The 19,297-nt window shown below is 39.6% G+C and overlaps 1 protein-coding gene across 8 annotated transcripts in view; it reads left to right on the top strand.

The window, feature by feature from the left end:
* MDM4 (MDM4, p53 regulator) overlaps positions 1–19,297 on the top strand; it is a 33,259-nt gene that overhangs the window by 2,035 nt on the left and 11,927 nt on the right. For 6 of the 8 annotated variants that reach the window (XM_014532524.1, XM_014532522.1, XM_014532529.1 and 3 more), the window contains exons 2-5: positions 11,346–11,456; positions 13,494–13,568; positions 16,765–16,898; positions 18,208–18,263. In XM_014532524.1, the coding sequence (XP_014388010.1) occupies positions 11,379–11,456; positions 13,494–13,568; positions 16,765–16,898; positions 18,208–18,263 (343 nt within the window). In that variant the 5' untranslated portion in view covers positions 11,346–11,378. Of the gene's footprint in view, positions 1–28; positions 136–11,345; positions 11,457–13,493; positions 13,569–16,764; positions 16,899–18,207; positions 18,264–19,297 lie in introns of those variants that run through there. The other 2 variants (XM_014532523.1, XM_014532525.1) reach the window with 2 other exon arrangements.

Genomic DNA, 19,297 nt, shown 5'->3' with positions numbered 1-19,297 from the left:
CCGGGCGGAAGGGGCTGGCGGGGAGAGAGTGGGGAGGTGAGCACCCGGGGAAGACGAAAGCGGAGGTGCAGGGACGGTGCGGCTCCGCCATCAGTGACAGCCTAACGATGTTCCGCTGGGCGCAGGATTTTGGGGGTACGGAGGCACTTGGGAGCACGGAGGTGGGAGAGGGCGGCGGGAGGAGGACCCGAGGTGCGTCAGGAGCTCAGGGTAGCGGTTTGCAGGGCTGCGGGTCCCGCGTCTCAGGCCTGGGTGCTTGCTTGCAGAGTGCTCACCTTAGGGCCGCATGCAGACCTCCCAACTGTATCGGGAGAGGAGGCTCAGGAATATGTTTTAATCAGCACAGCCCCCTCCCCACCCACCCCCGGTGATTCCTGTGCACCCTAACGTTTGAAAACCGCTGTTTTAAAGCGGCGCCGGAGGAAAATGCTGCTGCTCGTTCTGTTTTTTTTTTTTTTTTTTTTTGCGGGGCGGGGGGGGGGGGAGAGGGAGCGGGGACATCGGCTGTGAAAGAATTCACTGAGAGCTCAATGCAGAGAGGAAGTTTATTTTACTTTCCTGGAAGGGAAGGAAGGGAAAGGGCCGGTGCATTGCTAATCAATACAAGGGCAACAGTGATAAGGAAGGGAGGAGGACTTTTGGGCTGAAATTGAGCAGACAGGAGGGGGTGGCAGTTCGTTAGTTCTTCAGGAGACAATGCAGGCAGATGTGCTTGGCAGATGTCTTATCAGTATTTTTCCAACGCCTGTAAAAATTCTTAGAACCTAAGTTACAGAGTTCAAAAGAGGCTTGTTTGAAGGGGAGGAGGAGGGGAACTTTCTGCTAACGAGAGACTTCTGGGTGCAAGTTAACCCTGAGTTGTAAAAACAGCAGGGAGGAGAGGGATGCAGGAATGTAACCTTGAAAGTAGCTTGTCTTGCAGTTTGAATTGAGGGGCTGTTTGATTCAGGGGAATCTAACCATCTTGGGATTAATTACCAGGTGCTTCTCATAAATTGTGGGCGGCCACAGCAAGGAAAAAAGAGGCCTTTTTCCTGCTCTCACACTCGCCCTTTCCCCCTCGACTGCACTGGGCAGGATCACAGCTTTTTATAGTCCTTAAGTGACAGTGTGTGCCAGTTTAAAAAAAGAAATGCGCAGAAAACAAGTGTGTGAAGTTAATCTGTCATCCCTAACCGGTTTCCTCCTCAGGCTGGCAGCTGTTAACTGCCTGATGTTACACTACAGCCTTCCTGACTTTTCTACACATATTCACAGATTTAGACAATTGTGTGATCATTTTGTATGTATTGTTCTGCACCTTACGTTTTTTCAAACAATATCAGGGACAGCTTTACATAAAATATACATGAAATACTTTCTTTTAAAGATTTCCCAGTATTGTGATACAGGGTTGTACAACAGTTTCTCGAAACAGTTCACCGTTGATGGATTTTTAGGTTGTTTCCTGGCATGTTGTTGGTTTTGCAAACTCTTGTACACTATCTCTGTACATGTGTAACAGACTTAGTAAGAACTAAAAGGTCAGTAGTTTGTTTTTTCCTTGTAAGAAAGAAGTTTTTATTAACTTGTTAAAAAACAAAATTCAACCAAGTAAATTTGAAGAGTTAATTGGCTTTAAATAACTGGTTTGGCTCAGTGGATAGAGCATCGGCCTGAGGACTGGAGGGTCCCAGGTTCGATTCCGGTCAAGGGCATGTACCTTGGTTGCAGCCATATCCCCAGTAGGGAGTGTGCAGGAGGCAGCTGATCAATGTTTCTCTCATTGATGTTTCTAACTCTCTATCCCTCTTCCTTCCTCTCTGTAAAAAATCAATAAAATATATTTAAAAACTAAAAAAAAAAAAAAACTCATGAATTGGGCAACATCCCATCTAGCAACTAGAAGGGAGCTCGAAGGGTTGTACAAAATGGAAGATTTTTATAGGAAGAAGGATGGAGCAAGGGAAAGGAAGGATTACTTTTTATTTTTTAATCCTCACAGGAGGATATTTAGAGAGAGTGGAAGAGAGGGAGGTGGGGGGAGAGAGAGAGAAACACTGATGTGAGAGACACATGGATTGGTTGCTTCCTGCATATGCCCTGACCCAGGCCCAGGCTGGGGATTGAGCCTGCAACCGAGGTAAGTGCCCTTGACTGGGAATCGAACCCGCAACCCTTCGGTGCAGGGGTCAATGCTCTAACCATTGAGCACACTGACCAGGACAAGAAGTTTTTATTTTTATTAGTCTTAAAATCACAGTTGTCTTCAAAGGTAGAGATTTAAAAAAAATTTTTTTTTAATAAATCTTTATTGTTCAGATTATTACATTTGTTCCTCTTTTTTCCCCCCCCATAACTCCCCTCCTTCCAGCTCCCACCCCACCCTCAGCCCTCACTCCCCACCCACTGTCCTCATCCATAGGTGCACGATTTTTGTCCAGTCTCTTCCCGCATCTCCCACACCCCTTTTCCCCCCAAGAATAGTTAGTCCGTTCCCTTTCTATGTCCCTGATTCTATTATAATCACCAGTTCATTCTGTACATCAGGTTATTTATTCACTTGATTCTTAGATTCACTTGTTGATAGATGCATATTTGTTGTTCATAATTTGTATTTTTATTGAATTTATTGGGGTGACATTGGTTAACAAAGGTAGAGATTTAAAGGTGAGTTGTAAAGTCTTTTGAACTAAGTGTAGGGTAAAAACCACTCTTTTTTCATCATCATGATGAATAGAACTGTTCTTGCTCTGTGATTTCAGTGTAGTAGGGGATAGACATAAAAACATGAATATAATGTGGTAAGCGTTAATAGATTTGCTCTGGTATCATCAGCCTCCCTTGGGGAGTCAGAAAAGCCTTGACCCAGGAAGTGACTTTTGACCTAGATAGAAGAATGAGTGGGAATTTTTGAGAACAGAAAATAGAACATAGAAGAGGAGAAAGGACGAGTGCTAAGGCCTACCCTCCCCCAGCTGAAAAATCTGATACAACTTTTGACTCCCCCAAAACTTAACTACTAATAGGTAATGTTGACCGGATGCCTTACTGATAACAAATAGTCATTTAACATAATTTGTACGTTATATGTTTTCTATACTGTATTCTTACAATAAAGCTAGAGAAAAGAAAATGTTACTAGGAAAATCATAAGGAAGAGGAAGTACACTTAAAGTGATTGATTGGAAAAAACTTCGTGTATAAGAGGACCCATGCAATTCAAACCAGTGTTCAAGGATCAACTATAACTGGCAGCTTGGTATAGTGAAAAAGGATAAACTTTTGACTTGAGCAAGTTTTTTTACTTCTTTAAGCCCCAGTTTTCTCTTTTAAGGCGTGAGTAACAATTTCTAATCATGCTGCACTCAAAAGAGGTTCCAAGTGGAAAAGGAACAAGATCTTGCTTTGGATTCAAAGTCCATCAGCTGACTTCATTTTCTCACATACATCCTTGATCAGTGCCTTTGCTCATGGTGTTTTCCCTCCCACTTTTCCAGGATTCTCCCATTTGAAAATCCTTCCTCTCATAGCTATCCCCATCCCCTCTCATTCCTCCTCTGCCTCATAGTCAGCAATAATTTGTCTCGCTCTGAACTTCCATGACTCTTAAATTAGTATCTTTTTTAATGGCACAACACTTTCTGCTGGTGTTAGAGCAAAGTAAGCATAAGAAGAGTAGGACAAACGAATGCTAAATACATCCATTTATATCAATTACAATAAATGGTTAGAGAGATGATTTGACAAATTGGATTTAAAAACCTAAAGTTCAGGTATATGCTTTCTTTGAGGGACACACAAAAATTTTAAGGCATGCAAAAAATAAAAAATTTGATAAAATACATATCTGGAAATATTAACTATAAGAAAGTTGGCATGACTATTCTAATATAGGATAAAATATACTTTAACCCTTTGTGGTCCAATGTTATTTTTGGAATTCAAACAGTCTGGTCCAAATTAATTGACGGGATTGAATGTTGAACTTTTTAATGTTCTTATTGCTCAACGTTGGACCTGCTCCTAGCGCCTGGTCTGTCGAGTCAGCCTCGAGGTTGGACCGAAAAGGGTTAAGACAGGAAGTATATTAATTGGGATGGAAAAATTATTTTGTAATGATAATCACTATATATTGATAGTTTACCAAGAAGATAAAGGAATTTAAAGCATATATATATATATATAATCTGATTAAAAATCCTTAAAATAGCTCTAGCTGGTTTGGCTCAGTGGATAGAGCGTCAGCCTGTGGACTGAAGGGTCCCAGGTTCAGTTGCGGCCAAGGGCACATGCCCAGATTGTGGGCTCGATCCCCAGTAGGGGGCGTGCAGGAAGCAGCTGATCAATGATTCTCTCTCATCATTGATGTTTCTATCTCTCCCTCTCCCTTCCTCTCTGAAATCAATAAAGAAATATATTTTAAAAATCCTCGAAATAGATGAAGCAAAATTGGTAGAACTATACTAGGATAAATGGACAAAACACCAATATAGTGAGAGATTTCATTACATCTCTTAATTATTTGTAGGTCAAGCTGGCAGATTAGCAGATATGTAAGATTGTAAAAAAACCAACAAGCTTAACCTAATGAACATAGAGTTTTTTGCAAGCATACATTACAGAATTGATCAACTAGACCAGAGGTTTTCAACTGGTGTGCTGCAAGAATTTTTAAAACATGCAGTATCTGACTATTTAGTCAGGGGCACTGAGCTCTTTTCCCTTAGATCGTCAAATAAAAAAAAAATGACAATAATAGCCACTCGGTGTGAATGAATCAGAATTATACTTTTTTTTTTGTCACATCAAAATTTTTTGATGTGCCGCAGAATTTTAGTAATTAGCTTATGTGTGCTATGAGATGAAGAAGGTTGAAATCGCTAAATAGACTATGGTGCAAGCCATGAGTAAAGCGTTGTGCTACAACTTTACAAAGGCCCTGGTATCACTAGGCAATAGGGTTTTTTTGTTTGTTTGTTTTTTAAATTTAAACTTTTTTTGGTTGAACCTTATATATGCCCTGACCAGGGATTGAACCACACAATCTTGGCATATCAGGTGGATGCTCTAACTGAGCTACTGGGTCAGGGCTAAGCAATAGAAGTTTTTCAGCTTCATTATAATCTTAGGTGACCACATGCAGTCCATTGTGTACCAAAATGTCCTTATGTGGCACATGACTGTAGTAAGACCTAGAAACAAATCATCACACACTGTAATATTATGCAACAGTAAACATAAATGAAAAGTAAAGTATGCTTTGACATGGATGAACTTTGAAAACATTATGCTAAGTGAAATGTTGGACACAAAATGACAAATGTTGTATAAGTTCACTTATATGAGCTGCCTAGAATAGGCATATTCATAGAGGCAAAATAGGATAGTGGTTACCAGGCTCAGGGGAGATTAGGTGGGTAATTGTTTAATGAGTAGAATTTCAGTTTGGGGTGATGAAGTTCTGGAGTTGGATGGATAATGGTGATGGTGTACAATATTGTGAATGCACTTGATATCACTGATTTGTACACCTAAAAATGGTAAATTTTTTTTTCCTCAAAAAAAGAGGCTTTATTATAGCTTCTCTAAAATGGTAAATTTTATGTTATATATGTGTAATTTACTGCAATAAATTTTTTTTAAAGAACTGAAGTGACAGTCCAGCAACAAATTATTTTAGTGAAGCAAAAATCCCTAAAATTACATATAACATATCTGCTTTTATATTTTTTAGTTTTTAATACATTTTTATTGATTTCAGAGAGGAAGGGAGAGGGAGAGAGAGATAGAAACATCAATGATGAGAGAGAATCATTGATCAGCTGACTCCTGTAAACCTCCCCACTGGGGACCAAGCCCACACTGGGCATCAAACTGTGACCTGGTTTGTAGGTTGATGCTCAACCACTGACCCATACCAGCCAGGCAACATACCTTCTTTCAAAAAAACCCCAAAAGTTAAAGGCAACCAAACTATACAAACACACTTTTTAGGATTCCATTTTGATGCACTTAAAGTGCACAAAAAGCAAGGGAAGAAAATAAAAACTTAGGAATCAGGATGGTTGTTGGGAGGCAGGGGAAATGGGATGGGCAATATGGTTGTCAGAGTCCTAGTTTGTAGATGCTTATTGCATTATTATTATTATTATTACTATTTTTATATTTTTTAGAAAGATGACGGGGGTGGGGAGAAGGACAGAATGAGAAAGAAAAACGGGGGTCAGGAAATTAACCTGCAATCCAGGCATGTGCCCTTGACTGGGAATTGAACCTGCAACCCTTCGGTGCATGGGCCAACGCTCTACCACGGAGCCACACCGGCCAGGGCTGGTCAAACATTTTTTTAAATATATATTTTTATCATTTGATTACCTCCTATACATGCCCCAACCTGCAATCTGGGTTATGTGACCTGACTGGAAATTGAACCTGCCGCCTTTTAGTGTATGGGACAACACTCTGACCACTGAGCCCCTGAGCACGGCCAGGGATGCTTATTGCATTATTAAGAATCAGGTAGAAGTGAGCCAGGTATGGATGAATAGTGAGAGTATGTCGTGAAGGAAAGGATTGTGTAAATTCTGTGCACTTGAGGTCTAAAGGGAAAAAATGCCAATAGTGGGGACTTAAGAGCGCTTCTGAGTTTGACATTTTGACTGCAGCAGTTTATTAATTGGCACATCCTTATGCTTCTCCTGCCTCATCTATAAAATAAAGATAACATTGCCTACATCATAGGAATATCTAATATTAAATGGGTTAATATTATGTGCCTGGTACAGAGTAAACTCTCTAAGTCTTTGCCATTTGTTTTATCTAATGCTATGCAATAAACCACCAAACAATTTAGTGGGTAGCAACAGCTATTTTGTTTGTTTATTTATTACCGTTCTGTGGGCTGAGATGTGGTTTTTCTGGTGGTTTCATTTGTGGTTTGTCATTTAGCTGTAGACAAGTGTCAGCTGGGGCTAAACTGAAGACGTGTGTTGCTTTTTCAGGGTATGTATGCCTGAAAGGCTGGGGCTCAGATGAACAAATAAGACTCTCCAGATATCCCTTTTTCCCCCTTAAGTTAAATTTATTGGGGTGACATCCACATGTTCTTTCTGTGGCATCTCCAGTAGAGTAGCAGATTTTAGGGGCTTTGAAGAACATAAAAATGAAGCTGCCAGGCCTGGAATTGGGACATTTTGGTTCTTCTATGACTAGAAAAAAAATTCTGAGATGTTCTGAATTAAGTTACAGCTGCTGGAGAATGAGAGAGAACAGTTAGCCTGTTATTAGCCGTGGACCATCTCTGACAAAAGACTGCTTACATTCCTGTATATCTGTTGGAATTTGGGCTTAATTTGTAGGTGGCTATTTTTAAAATTATCCAAAGGAGAATAGCCAGACATCATAGAACCCCAGGAGTCTCCGCTTTTTATTTACATGAACATGAACTTTTCCAGTCCACTGCCCTCAGCTAGTCCATAGGAGCTGACACTTCTTTCTTGCTGACTCTGTCTCTCCCAGAGCTGGCCCTGTTTCAGTTCAGTTTCTCCCACCCCCTCTGTCTATAGCTAATGTAAATTCTTTCAGAATGATTTACATTTACACACACACACACACACACACACACACACACTTGCCAGGACAGTAGACGTGTCTCTTCACTTAGCTATGCTGCTGGTAGTCAGGCTTCCTGCTCCAGGACCTAGTCTTTCTTGCTGTCAATGACCTAATCCTTTCTTTTATAAAAGACATTCCCCCTTGGAAGTTAAAACTGTTTGTTTAACAGTTGTGTCCTATTGATTAGCTTATGTCACAGAGCCAGTTGGGAGATGTGATTCATTGGGGACCGTTTTTGGAAATCATCCACACTATTATTAATATTTGTGCCCATTATGTTGCTGTGCCATGTATATAATAGTTATCTTAGGCACTGGGAATATATTAATGAACAAATAAATACAAATCCCTCCCTACTTGTAGCTTATATTTTACATGATAAATAATTAAAATGTGTAGTGTGTTGGTTGGTAACATGTCCTGTGAAGAAAATTTAAGCAAGAAGAGAGAGGGAACTCTGGGGGTTGGGAGTTGCAGTTTGAAAAATGGGAACTGACATTTGAGCAAAGACAAGAGGAGGAGGTTAGGAGCGAGAGGAGCAAAGGTGGAATAGAAGAGGGGCATGAGAACTATATAAGTTAGTTTAAGTCAAAGAAAGTTAGCCCTAGCCAGTTTGGCTCAGTGGATGAGTGTCAGCCTTTGGGTCCCAGGTTTGATTCCAGTCAAGGGCACAGCCCGGTTGTGGGCTCGATCCCCAGTAGGGGCATGTAGGAGGCATCTGATTAATGATTCTCATCATTTATGTTTCTGTCTCCCTCTCCCTTCCTCTCTGAAATCAATAAAAATATATATAAAAAAAAAAGTAAGTCAGGGCCTGCTATGTGCTACCTGACACAGAGATGCAAGTGGACTGCAAGGAGCCCCCAGAACGAAGAAAATTCCTGCAAAGATTGATTAATACTACCTGTACCATAAAAGGAAAACAGACCACAAAATATACCTCTTAAAGGTTAAAGTTGCCCTAGCCCCGTGGTCGGCAAACCGCGGCTCGAGAGCCACATGCGGCTCTTTGGCCCCTTGAGTGTGACTCTTCCACAAAATACCACGTGTGGGTGCGCATGTACAGTGCGATTGAAACTTTGTGGCCCATGCACAGAAGTCGGTATTTTGTGGAAGAGCCACACTCAAGGGGCCAAAGAGCCGCATGTGGCTTGCGAGCCACGGTTTGCCGAGCCGCAGTTTGCTGACCATTGCCCTAGCCGGTTTGATTCAGTGGGTAGAGTGACGTCCTGTGGACTGAAGGGTCCTGGGTTTGATACATACGCGGGATGCGGGCTCAATCCCCAGTGTGGGGCGTGCAGAAGGCAGCCAATCAATGATTCTCTCCCATCATTGATGTTTCTATCTCTCCCTTCCTCTCTGAAATCAATAAAAATATATTTTAAAAAAAGGTTAAAGTTAACCCCAATGTTTTTGCCCACTCTCTATTTCCCCATACCAGTAATTTCCCATAGAAACTAAAAACAGCTACAAGCTCAACTTCTACAGTCAGTTGGGGTCTTCTCTCCTCTTGTGAGGAGGTCCCATTACTCCGTGAAGTAGCTTTTCTTGCTTATCCTCTCTGCTCAATACACTTGCTCTGGTTTTAACCTCTCGTCTTGTTTGAGCCTTGAAATCTTTCCTTCATGAAGCCAAGAACCCTCTTGGCTCGGGCTCAAGTCTCCCCTAGAGACTTACCCCTCCGGCATCAGAAGCAAGAAAACTTTAAAAAGGCTAATGCAGTTTGGAGATGGGTGGTTGGATTAGTATAGGGAGAAGTGCTTAGATTTTGAATACATTTTGAAGACAGCTTCAGAATTTATTTATGGACTGGGTGTGGAGTGAGAGAAAAAGGAAATTAAGGATGGTTTTAAAGTCATTAACCTGAGCTACTGAAGGATGGAGTTGCCATTTACTGAAATGAGCAAGACTACAGAGCTAGCAGGTTTGGGGAGATCAGGATTGGTTTTGAAGGGGACCAAAATTTTGTCTACCTAAAGCTGCCTCTTAGGATATTGATTTTAAACTGGTTATTAAGAAACAAGACTCAAAGAAACTTTGACCCTCTTCTTCTTTCTTGCCTGAGAGTTTCAGGTGGAACTCTCCACCTTAGCCCAATCTGAATTGAGTGTGGTGGATAGGAGGGGCTCAGTAACTAGCCACCCCTCACAGCATCTCACTGGTTGCTTAGCAGAAATTTATGTGGCCTGTATGTTCCACTCTTCCTCAGTTACCTGTAAATGGCCAATTCTCACTTTTGAAATCTAAGGTCCCATTCCCTCCTTTTCTCTTTTGTCTAAAATGCCATATATACCCAATTTTGCCTCACTGTCTTTGGAATTTTCATGCTTATGTGAATTCCTTGTGCATATATATTAAAAATTTGATTTTCTGTTAATCTCTCTGTTAACTTGATTATTAGCCCAGCTAGGAGAACTTAGAAAGTGGGAGGGAAGTTATTTGGAGCCCCTATTTTATTTATTAGGTTTGAAATGCCAATTAAAAGCTAGCTGTTTTAAAATGTAAGCTATGCTTGTATCCTATTAGACTGCCCTTTTTTGTAGCAAGGGAAGCTGATAGGAAGGAGAAATTTATGCCTGTAATAGTTAAGTCTTCTCTGAAGAGTGAGGAATCTTGTTAGTTTTAGCTAGACTATTGGCTTTTCTAGGCTCTTTTCACCCTTTCCCTGATGTGGCTTGTTCATAAATCTCACTGATTGTCACCTTTTTACTAGAAAAAGGCCTGAAGTAAACTCAAGCAAGTTTATTTAAAATTGCCATTTTCCTTTCCTACAGTTTTTCTTTAAGGAGAAAAGGTAGAGGTGAGAATATGAAATGAAATCTTACTCTCTATTTCAATTCATGCTGTATCTTTCCTTGATGATATATGTCCACCTTGGTTTAACCCAATTTGTAAGAATTTAGTTGCCATTGACCAGAGAAAATTTCAGATGGTCTAAATATAGCTGTTTGAGAGTGAGAAGAAACAGGAATAATTAACAGTTATTAGCTGTGGGCCAATTAGCAAAAGAGTGCTTACATTCCGGAATATACGTATATTGGAGCTTTGAATCAACCCCCAGGCATCCGAATCCTGCATATGCATGAACTTTCTGGACTGTTGCTTTAACCAATCAAAAGTAGTAAATCTTTCTTCCTAACAGGCTGAGCTCCTGTCAAAGGACTGCCCATACTTCACCTTATTTTCTCCCCACTTATCTCAAGAGAAAGAGCAAACATGTGATAAACAAATTCTTGCTGGGCCACCCACAAACAAGGGACTAAAGGAAACCGGCTTTGCTAGATTTCTCCCTGACACGTTTCGTTTATATTATGATATTAATGTCCCTTCTTTTAAGCAGGTTTTTCTATCTGAATTCTTTTAGGCAAGTAAAAGGGGGGGGATGTCAAAGTTCTTTCTGAGTCTTTTGTTTCCTAATAACCAGCTTAACTCAATATCCCAAAAGGCATTTTCTGGGGTGGCAAAACTTTGGTCCCCTCAGTCCCACCTTTGAAACTTTAACAAGTTTCTTGTTCCAGAAGCAAAGTTGGTAGATTGCATAGATGGTTCTTACTCTTGATTTAGCTCTTCAGTTTTTTGCAGTATCTGAACTAGAAAGTAACCAGAAATGTATCAAGCATCTCAGCATGGGTATATTACAGTTGTGTAGGGCGTTCTGACGTGTCTTATTTCTGCTGGCTGCTTTTTTTGTAAATCTTAGAGAGAATTTTCTACTTCAGAAGAGATTTTGTAATTTTTTATCCTTTTAGATTTATCAACAGACTAATTTCTTCACTGTCAAAATGGCATCACTTTCTACCTCTGCCCAGTGTTCAACATCTGACAGTGCTTGCAGGAGCTCTCCAAGACAGATCAAGCAGGTAAGATGTTTTTAGGCATTCCTATTTCTCTTTAAGTTAAAAAAAGTAAATAAATTGAGTTGGGGATGTAGCTGGCTTCACTGACTGTAGGCTTTTATAGAGAGCAGAAGTATTATTTTAAAATGTCATATTAGGGAAACTAGTAAACAGTATTAATGCTCATAAATTTGAATGGATCATTGATTCCATAAAATGTATAGAAGTTACTGATTGCTTAAGGGTACATTTTGAAAACTAGAGTGTTTTAGGATACAGGTGGCTAGTGAGGAGTTTGGGACCAAGTTATGTAAATTAGTTTTTGTCTCTCACTTCATTCTAATTTGTTTTCTTTAAAATTTTAAAATATAGCAAATGTATTCTTAGAAAAGATTCAAACTTTATAATGTATCTAAAGTATTTATAGTGGTTTTTTTAAAAAATGTATTTTTATTGACTTCAGAGAGGAAGGGAGAGGGAGAGAAATAGAAATATCAGTGATGAGAGAGAATCCTTGATTGGCTGTCTCCTGCACATCCCCTACTGGGGTCTGAGCCTGCAACCCAGGCATGTGCCCTGACTGGAATTGAACCATGGTTGATGCTCAACCACTGAGCCACACTGGTTGGGCAGTATAGAGACTTTTTTGACCCATGCCTTTCCCCAAAGTCCCTTTCCCCTAACATAACACTGTTAATCAATTTGGTGTGTCTTGTTCCAGATCTTTTCCTCTAACATACCAAAATAATGTCATTTTGTTTTGTGTTTTCATAAAAATTGTACACTATGTAATATTATGTAGCTCATTTTATTAAAATGGTGGAATTTGGATTTGATGGGAAAATGTGCCCTATAATACATGGTTTTGATGTAATTTGCTATCTCTGGAAGGACACAAATTAAGACCTCAAACCTTATGTAAAAACAAATTGCAGATAGATACTTAAATGTAAAAAATGAAATGATTAAGAATACTGGAAGAAAATTTACGAAATACTTGTGAAACTTTAGAATGAGGGAGGCCTTATGATAACTGTGGAGGCTGTAAGAGGAAGAGAGAGACAAACTTTGACTATATACAATTTAGAAAACTAAATTGTGTGGCTAAAGACAGACTCCATAGTCAGAGTCAAGAGATAGCAAACAAAGTCATTATGCCTTGTTTATATGTTTATCTGCCAAGGGTATTTGGGTGATTTCTATCTTTGGACTATTGTGAATAATGCTGCTATGAGCACTGGTGTACAGATAGTTGCTTGAGTCCCTGCTTTCAGTTCTTTTTGGTGTATACCTATGAGTGGAACTGCTGGGTAATGTGCAGATCCTATGTTTAACTTTTTGAAGAACTGTCAAACTATTTTCCACTGCAGCTGCGCCATTTCATGTTCCCACCAGCGGTGCACAAGGGTTCCAATCACTCCACATTCTCACCAACACATCTTTTCTTTTTTCCTCTTATAGCCATTTAGTAGTGTGAATGTGCTATCTTTTGAAAGTATGATTTTTCAGGAAGTAGTCTGTTCATCTGTAGTTACTTTATGCTTTGAAAGATTATATAATACTAGAGGCCCGATGCACGAAATTCATGCAATGGGCCTGGCCCTTGCAGCCCTGGCTTTGTCCGGAAGGTCATTCGGCTGTCCGGTCTAATTAGCATATTAGGCTTTTATTATTATAGATTAGATAAGTTTAAAAAGTTGAAGGAGGATCTCGTTCCCTATGGTATCAGAAATCAATCTAATTGAAATGTAAATACAGTGGGGCCTTGACTTACGAGTTTAATTCGTTCCGAGACGGAGCTTGTAACTCAAATTACTCGTATGTCAAATCATAAAGTGAACGCGTGAGACACGTGATGCTGGGCTGATGTGGCGTTCATTGTGACGTTCGCTGCGCCAACTAGTGGTGGGGTATCTGAAGCTGGCTCGTAAACCGAATTTTAGCTCGCAACTCAAAGCAAAAAATCGGCCGAGAGATGGCTTGTATCTCGAAAAACTCGTTAGTCGGGACACTCGTAAGTCAAGGCCCCACTGTATCAGGATTATTTTATGTTTTTATTAGGTACGACCAAAACCGCCACTTCTGAAGATTTTGCAGGCAGCAGGTGCGCAGGGTGAAATCTTCACTGTTACCCAGGTAAGCTATCAAAGAAAATTGTTTTAAGAACAGCTCAGAAATAGAAGCTGATGCATCTGTAGTTCTGAACTCAGCCCTAAGGAGGGAAGTTCTCCTGAGGTACTGGAGAGGCAACTTTTGCTCTGTTTCAAAGACCATGGAGCTAAGTTGGATTTCATATTTCCTTTAAATTCCCTTTTGAAGTTTGTTGTCAGCTAAACAAAACTAACCATGAGTTTATTGATCTCAGAATTAAAATGCAAAGCATGTATAAGATTTTAAAAAATGACACTGTCTGTCTGTGATTTACTGATGCTACCAGGCAGGAACTAAATGCTGTAGCTTTGCATTATAAATGTGTCAGATAATTTTTTGAACACTGTGAGTTATTATTTTAAACACGTAAATAACTTATTTAGCTTCTGAAGTTGTTTTTTTTTAAAGCAAAAACAAACTGAATTCTTTATGTGGAAAGAGTATTAAAATGTTCATCTCTTTGAACTGTGCTTACTTTTAGTAAGGTAAATGCTTCCTAAACAGAAGAAACAAAGTTATCAAGCTTTTTTGAGTTTTTTAGGAAGTTTAACACCTGTCTGTAATACCGCACTCCTGAGCCATTAAAACCCTCAAGGAAACAAATCTGGAGTCATTTCAGATTTTTTAGAATGCTCATATTTCCTTTATCATTTTTAATTATGTAGAGTTCACAATTTTGGGTGATAACTCTAAAATTCTGATAAATATTACTTTTTCAAACTTATTAAAGTGTGGGTTTTTATTATTTATTTTTTAAAATATGTTTTTATTGATTTCAGAGAGGAAGGGAGAGGGAGAGAGACACAGAAACATCAATGATGAGAGAATCATTGATCAGTTACTTCCTGCACGCCCCACACTGGGGATCGAGGCCACAACTGAGGCATGTGCCCTGATTGGGAATTAAACCATGATCTCCTGGTTCATAGTTTGACCTCAGCCACTGAGCCACGCCAGCCAGGCAAAGTGTGGATTTTTATATCAAAATTATGAGTTATGCTAGCTTCAATAGCATGGCAGTGTTTACTGGGGGAAAAGTTGGATAGAGTCAGTTTACATGAACTCTATGTTATGAATTGACCCTACCAGGTGCATAAAGAGGAATCCCCTAAATATTTTTAAATATTTGTTGTTAGTATGGGTATTAAGGCAGTATATACAGATTTAGAGTAGTGTTTTAGAGGATTTTATTTTGTGTACTTAGAATGGATTATTATTTTTTTTTTTTTACTAAAAGTTGGGCAGACATAAATATGTCCCCCCTTTCCTTCTAGTAGATGCTCTTCCCCATCTTATTTTTCTCTAGGTATTTGATTAGGTAGGGGAACTTTGCTGATACTGGGACACATTGTCTGGGATGGAGGGCTCCGGAGCCCAGGAGCATCATTGCTCCTAATATAATGGGAACAGTGTAGGTAACAAATTTCTGTGCAGATATTTAATAATTTCTGAGAAGTTGGGGCCTAAAGATAAAGATCGCTGCTTTGGTCTGCTTGTAATCTGAGATAGCAAAATTCTTACTGTCATTAAGTGACCTTAATTATTAAGCAATTAAAAAAAATCTGTTACCTAGAGAAAACATTAGGATAAAATTAGATCATTTTTAAGTTTTGAATCATGAACTTGTCTGTTTCCTTCCATTTTGTGAACTTGTAAGAAAAGCCAGATAGATTAAATTTTTTGATAAACACTTAAAGTCTGTTTTATGCACTTATAGTTTATTAACCATTGTACTTCATTTGTCAAAAATAATTATGTGAACACACAGTAAGTCTATCGTAGTTATGTACCCCTGGACTTGCAAAATATTTTTATGACCCAGGCAAATTTAAAGTTTATGCCTTTGAGTAATAGGAGAGACCCCTTTATTTGGATTAGTGAGAATATTTTAAAGGTGACAGTAGGTAAATTCACCACTTTTTCTCATTGTCAGACTAATACATTTCTATTATAAAACTTAAGGCTCTGTTAATGTCCAGAATGATAATAAGTGGATGAACCTAGTATTTGGGTTCAGTTACCTGTTGTAGGACCCCAGACCTTTATTTATTTTTTTAAATATATTTTATTGATTTTTTACAGAGAGGAAGGGAGAGGGATAGAGAGTTAGAAACATCGATGAGAGAGAAACATCGATCAGCTGCCTCCTGCATACTCCCTACTGGGGATGTGCCCGCCACCAAGATACATGCCCTTGACCGGAATCGAACCTGGGACCCTTGAGTCCGCAGGCTGATGCTCTATCCACTGAGCCAAACCGGTTAGGGCAGGACCCCAGACCTTTATGTTACCTCTTCCTCTAATAAACCTAACTTACCTTATCCTATATAATAAAAGGGTAATATGCAAATAACAGAACAGCGGAACAACTGGTCTCTATGACGCACATTGACCACCTGGGGGCAGATGCTCAACGTAGGAGCTGCCCCCTGGTGGTCAGTGCACTCCCACAGAGGGAGTGCTGTTCAGCCACAAGCCAAGCTGACAGCTAGCAAGTGCAGCAGTGGTGGCGGGAGCCTCTCCCGCCTCAGCAGCAGTGCTAAGGATGTCAGGCCTAAGCCATGAGACATCCCCTGAGGGTTCCCGGACTATGCAGGCTGGGCTGAATATCGTGCACCGGGCCTCTAGTCTCCTTATAATTAACCAGAGGCCTGGTGCATGATTGGGCCGGGGAGGGACCGCAGGAGGGCTCCAGGGCATGTCTGGCCCATCTTGCTTAGTCCTGATGAGCCAGACCCTAGCAGCAAGCTAACTTACCGGTTGGAGCATCTGCCCCATGGTGGTCAGTGCACGTCATAGGAGTGGTGGAAGGACCTTAGCGTGTCATTAGCATATTATGCTTTGATTGGTTGAATGGCTGACTGGTCCACCGGACACTTAGCATATTGGGCTTTTGTTATATAGGATTTGTGTATTTTTAAAAATATTTTTATTGACTTCAGAGAAGAAGGGAGAGGGATAGAGAGAAACATCAATGAAGAGAGATAATCATTGATTGGCTGCCTCCTGCACACCCCACACTGGGGATTGAGCCCACAGCCTGGGCATGTGCCTGACTGGGAATCAAACTGACCTCCTGATTCATAGGTCGATGCTCAACCACGAGCCACGCTAGCCAGGCAATTTGTGTGTTTTGACAGCAGCTGGACAGAACTCTTAATAATAATTTATTTCTGTGCAGGTCATGCACTTTCTAGGCCAATATATAACAATGAAGCAGCTTTATGATCCTCGGGAGCAGCATATGGTATATTGTAGTGGAGATCTTTTGGGAGAACTCCTAGGATGTCAGAGCTTCTCTGTGAAAGATCCAAGGTAAAAAGAGGGGGGTGCTTATACCTAACTACTTGATCTTCATAAGTTATTAGTGGTTATCTATTCCTTTAGTCAACAAATATTTAAGGACCTACATATGTCAGGTGGCCTATGAGGCACTGAGAACATAGTAGGGAGCCATAGTTTCTGATTTATGGAGCTTAATTAAAGTGTACTGAGACAGGTGCTCTTCCCTATCTTAATCAAATTATCACACTATAAGGTAAAATTATACTAGGGGTGGGTTTATGGTCTTCGGGATCAAGGAAAGGTTCCTAGAGAAATTGATTATTTGAGCTGAGAGCTGAAGGATAATTAAGGAGTCAGGATTCAAGTAGAAGAGGCTGGTTGAAGGAGGGCTTAGTGCCAATTGAGCATCACGTGTGAAGGATTGGATATTAGGGGGTTTGATGTGACTAGGTTAGAATTTTGTGAAACAGTTGTAGAGAGAGGGACAGTGAGATGATGAGCAATGTAGAATTGCTGGGCAGCTTGAGATTGATGATGGACTCCTACTGTGATTTTTATGACTTGTGTGACTTTCTCCAGCTGCATGGGGAATTTGGGTATTTATACAATCAAAGGCTAATTAGCAAGTGAGAAGCAGTGTTCTCTTTCTATATCTTTGTGATGACTTTCTATAGCTTCATTTTGTCTTTCTTTGGTAAGACTCCCTTCCACCTGCACACCCCAACTAACTCCTAGAAGAAAGGAATAGTTGCAAAGGAAATCTCCCCACTTGAGTTACTCTTAGCTAAATTAATAAAATGTCAATTAATTAATTTTAAAAATATATATTTTTTATTGATTTCAGAATGGAAGGGAGAAGGAGAGAGATAGAAACATCAATGATGAGAGAGAATTATTAGATTGGCTGCCTTTACTGGGTATCAAGCCTGCAGCCTGGGCATGTGCCCTGACTGGGAATTGAATTGTGATCTTCTGATTTATAGGTCAATGCTCAACCACTGAGAGCATCTTGATATTTTAATAATTACAAGAGTTCTGCATGGTTGGTGTGGCTCAGTTGGTTGGAGCCCCTCCCATCCCATACACCCAGTCAGGATACATACCCAGGTTGAGGGTTTGATCCTTACTTGGGACATGTGTAGGAGGCAACCAATTGATGTTTCTCTTTCTCCCCTCCTCTCTCTAAAATCAATTTAAAAAAATAATAAAAGATTTATTTTGGGGAAAATATTCTGTCTCTCCATATGTTATGAAGTTCAGAGATAGTGTTTGAGAAATTCACTTAACGTTTTAATGGGAAACTATTGGTTATTAATTTTTTATTTTATCTCCTTAACAGCCCTCTCTATGCTATGCTAAGAAAGAATCTTGTCGCTTTAACCACTGCTACTGCAGGTATGTCTCATCATATTTTTTCAGTCTATATCACAGCTTTAAGTTCAAGGGGGCAAATGATGGGAAGGAAAACAAGGATCAAGGTGGAGATGGAATGCTGTCTTGGCATGACTGGGAGGGATACCATCACACAGAATGTGATTACTACGTCACTTAACTTTTAATTGTGAAAATTTTCCAATATACTAAAGATAGATTAGTATAATTAATGTGTGCGCCTCTTGGACTTAGCAATTGTTAACATTTGATCATATTTGCTTTATGTAGGCATACTTTAAAAATTGCTAACAGATCCCGTCTTTTTTCCTTTGAGCATAACTATAGTGCCATTATTACACCAAACAAAATAATGATAAACTAAAAAACTCCATAATAGTATCCAAAAGCCAGTTTATGTATAGTTATCCCCATTTATCGCAAAAATATCTTTTACATTTGGCTTGTTCAAAATCCACATTTAATTCAGAGCTCCCACACTACATTTGGTTGCTAACACTCCTTTGTTTTTATTTCATTTATTTGGTGAAGAAATGAATCATTTGTCCTATAGCATGTCATTCTAGAGTTTGTAGATTGTGATGTTGTTTAACATGTTTCTCTGTTCTATCTTTGATAACTAGTAGTGCTTGAATAGATTCAAGTTTAAATTTTTTTCTGGGAAGGTTTCATGGGGGTGCTTCTGTACATCTGTTGCATTACTTCAGAGTCATGTAAGGTCTTTGTGCCCTTTCAGTGGTAAGAGTCTGTGGGCTTACATGGTGTCAGCTTGATCCATCTATTATAAAGGTCCCCCAAGAACCTTTCACTTAATAGTTTTAGCTTTCTGTTATTTATTTTTTAAAAAACTTAATATGTTGTGAATATTCACCCATTTCATTCTTTGAAAACATTTTTTTTAATGCTTTTGTCTTTTTCTTTAAAATATATTTTTATTGATTTCAGAGAGGAAGGGAAAGGGAGAGAAAGAAACATCAATGATGAGAGAGAATCATTGATTGGCTGCCTCCTGCATACCCCCTATTGGGAATTAAGCC

The sequence above is a fragment of the Myotis brandtii genome, unplaced genomic scaffold (genome assembly GCF_000412655.1).
Source record: "Myotis brandtii unplaced genomic scaffold, ASM41265v1 scaffold898, whole genome shotgun sequence".
Taxonomy (NCBI): Eukaryota; Metazoa; Chordata; class Mammalia; order Chiroptera; family Vespertilionidae; genus Myotis; species Myotis brandtii.
This window is presented reverse-complemented; position numbering and strand designations above follow the sequence as displayed.